Source organism: Octopus bimaculoides, chromosome 7 (genome assembly GCF_001194135.2).
Source record: "Octopus bimaculoides isolate UCB-OBI-ISO-001 chromosome 7, ASM119413v2, whole genome shotgun sequence".
NCBI lineage: Eukaryota > Metazoa > Mollusca > Cephalopoda > Octopoda > Octopodidae > Octopus > Octopus bimaculoides.
This window is the reverse complement of record NC_068987.1, coordinates 4,327,090-4,330,350: the sequence shown is the minus strand read 5'-3', so window position 1 is coordinate 4,330,350 and position 3,261 is coordinate 4,327,090. Positions and strand designations below refer to the sequence as shown.

General features: G+C 36.8%; 1 protein-coding gene across 1 annotated transcript in view; it reads left to right on the top strand.

The window, feature by feature from the left end:
• The window catches only part of LOC106874123 (galactosylceramide sulfotransferase), a 5,148-nt gene extending 1,893 nt beyond the window's left edge, over window positions 1-3,255 (top strand). The window contains exon 2 of the mRNA XM_014921737.2: window positions 1,290-3,255. Coding sequence (XP_014777223.1) covers window positions 1,290-2,373 — 1,084 coding nt within the window. The 3' untranslated portion in view covers window positions 2,374-3,255. The remainder of the gene's footprint in view (window positions 1-1,289) is intronic.
• Window positions 3,256-3,261: the final 6 nt, after the last annotated feature.

Sequence of the window (3,261 nt, the reverse complement as noted above, 5' to 3'; positions counted from 1 at the left end):
TTTTATCTACTAAAAGGCCATAACGAATCTTAGTTACAGTTCATGAACACATTTTGAGTATAAGGTTATTAAAACAACTGATCCTATATTTAACTTCCTAAAACAAAACTGGAATTATATGTAGCAAAGTTTTTGGAGGAATTGAACAGAGGCATCCGTGGACGTCAATCTGATCCTTCTGAAGAGAAGGCCGCGAGCTGGCAGAATGGTTAGCACACCGGGCGAAATGCTTAGCGGTACTTCGTCTGTTTTTACGTTCTGAGTTCAAATTCCGCCGAGGTCGACTTTGCCTTTCATCTTTTTGGGGTCGATAAATTAAGTACCAGTTGCGTACTGGGGGCGATCTAATCGACTGGCCCCCTCCCGCCAAATTTCAGGCCTTGTGCCTAGAGTAGAAAAGATTACAATTATACGATGAACATATTGCCTCATTGCTTTGTTGATGAAAGCTTGAAATCAACTAACAATGATGGTACGTTATTTATTTTTTTTTTTAAATAAATCTTTTTATACAAACTTAAGACCAGCTTAAACATGTTTGAGGGATATTTGAACCTGTAAATGCTTTTCGCTGAAGTTTGTTGTGGAGAAAAAATTTCGTTAATTCAAAAAAAGGTGTGAGAACACCATACCCAGTTCAAAACGCCCTCTGATGGATGTATTTCGAACTCGCTAGTTCTCCTCGATACCAAGAGGGGCAACTCTGAACTAGCTAGAAAGCTTTACTTCTTTTATCAGAAACCAGTCAATATTATTGGGTCATAACTGCTTTATGGTTAAGCCAGAATTTTTTTAAGTGAGAATTTTTTACCCCACGATGAATCGCAGTGAAAAACCTTTACAGGTTCAAATACTTCTTAAACATATTTCAACTGGTCTTAATTTTGTATTCTTCTCGTTACTGCTTCGTGCGCTTACTTACGAAAGTCCTTTTGTATCCATTTCCCTAAGAAATATTTATTCTCACCTTCAAGTGGCAAAACCTCATTTTGACGTCATTAATTTTACGAAGTCTCTTTCACATCAAAGTAAACTCTATTCACTTAGAATTACAAATATTTTCACCTCCGCCAATTCAATGTAAATGTAGTTTGATGCTTTCGCCTTTTGCCATCTTATTTTAATTAATTTCTTATACTCTGATGAAATTCACGAACACCCTTGCTCCCTTTTTTGCCCTCATCGAGGAATTTATGAGTTGTTAAAATGAAATATGTGTTAACTTTTATAATCACTGATATTTCTCATTGTCGTTATACGTGATATCTCTGTTATTTCCTCTTTTTCAGGTATCTTCTAACTGGAATGATTTCGACATTGGTATTTCTGTGGTTCTACCTTTCTGATAACCAAGCTAAAATAGAAACGGTACTCAGACCTAAATGTGCCGCTCGAACTCATGTCGTTTTTGTAAAAACACACAAAACTGCCAGTTCAACCGTGACAAACATCATCCAGAGATTCGGATTAAAACATCACCTTAGCTTCGTACTTCCGAAATACCCGGAGAATTATTTATGGTTCGATGGTAATGCCTTTATCGATCGTTTGCTTCCACATCCCAATGGAACAGATAAAAAATTTGATTTGTTGTGTAATCACGCAATTTATAACAGGTTTGCCATAACAAAACTGATGTATAATAATACTGCATACATAACAATCTTGCGTCATCCAGTGAATCAGTTTTTGTCAGCATTTTACTTCTATCGTACAGTGTACAAAATCCCGTATTTAGTCCGTATACCTGGACCCAATCCAGTTGAAGAATATTTGAAAAATCCTGCGAAATATGAACCCGTATCAAACTATGCTTCATATACAAACAACAGAATGACAATTGATCTTGGTATTCCGAGACTAGTTTTCGATCAACCTGCGCTATTGACCGGTTTTATTAATAAAATTGATGAAGAGTTTGATTTCGTGATGATAATGGAGTATTTTGCTGAGTCGCTGGTTTTGTTGAAGCGTCTGATGTGTTGGAGAATGGAAGATATCATCTCCATGAGGATGAATATGTTCAAAAAGTATGAATTCAACATGCCACTGAAAGCTGGAATGTTCAACAGTATTAAAAAATGGGCCCATGCCGATCTTGAATTGTACGAATATTTTTATCGAAAATTTTGGAGGAGAATAAACCAGATGAAACCAGATTTTTGGAGAGAAGTAGAAGTCTTTAAAACAATACAACTAAAAGTAGAAAATTACTGCCTGAATTTAAGCGTATCTCAAGAGCTGCTTGTGATTGACGGAAGTGAGTGGAATGAGAGATTTTTGGTCAGCAATCAAACGTGCAAACTGTTAAATATGAACGAAGTAAAATTCATTAATTACCTGAGGACTCACCAGCAAATTGATGTAAACTGACTTAAATTGCCGTTTAATTTATATTAGAAGAGTAATTGTACGTAATTAATGATTCATAACGTACGTTAGTAATCGAAAAATGTACTCGCTTTGTACAAAATGTAGCAGGACATTTGTTAGTCACGAAACAGAATTGTAAGCTAAAGAAAGTCAATGTTGTTTAAGGATTTATTACTTGATGTTTTCGAGTGGGATGTGTTGTGTAGAGTAGAGGTAAGATTCCTATGAGACAGACCTGCAGTTCTGTTTCGAATCCCGCTAGAAAATATTTTCTTTGTACCATGGGGTCCCACTAAAGAAAAAAAAAAAAACGTCATATGCGAAATCACTTCCTTTCAATTTCTAATGATTTTAGTGTAAACATGTCGACATTGATGAGCTGAATCGAAGTTTTCGTCGTTCGGGGTATTATTTAAAAAGGTGAATGTTGTAGATGTAAACTACGGTGGTGGAACCGATAATCTTGCGTTGATTTCAATTTCCATTCATAAATGCTTAAAAGTGACTCATGAGAAGCTTGTCTCTACTCTGCAACACTCGTCACCAAACATCAAGCTTTATACAAATGCATTCAAAACGTGGCATGAGCTCCAGGACACACCAGTCATATCAACAAATTCGTCAATTGTTCGGTGACGGTCTTCCAAGAAAGATCAGTTCGTGAATTTTTATGATGTTTTCATTCGTTTGAGAGGTCGACGGTCATCCCGAACAAGGTTGGTCCTCAAGCGACAAGTGACCGTTCCTAAAGCGTAGAAACCACTCGTAAGCTTGTTTGTTGCTCATGGCAGCGTCCTTGTAAGCTGTCTGAAGCATGACAACTGTTTCGGCCGCCGTTTTCCTCAGCAGAAAACAGAATTTCACAGAAGCACACTGTTCCTTCGTTTC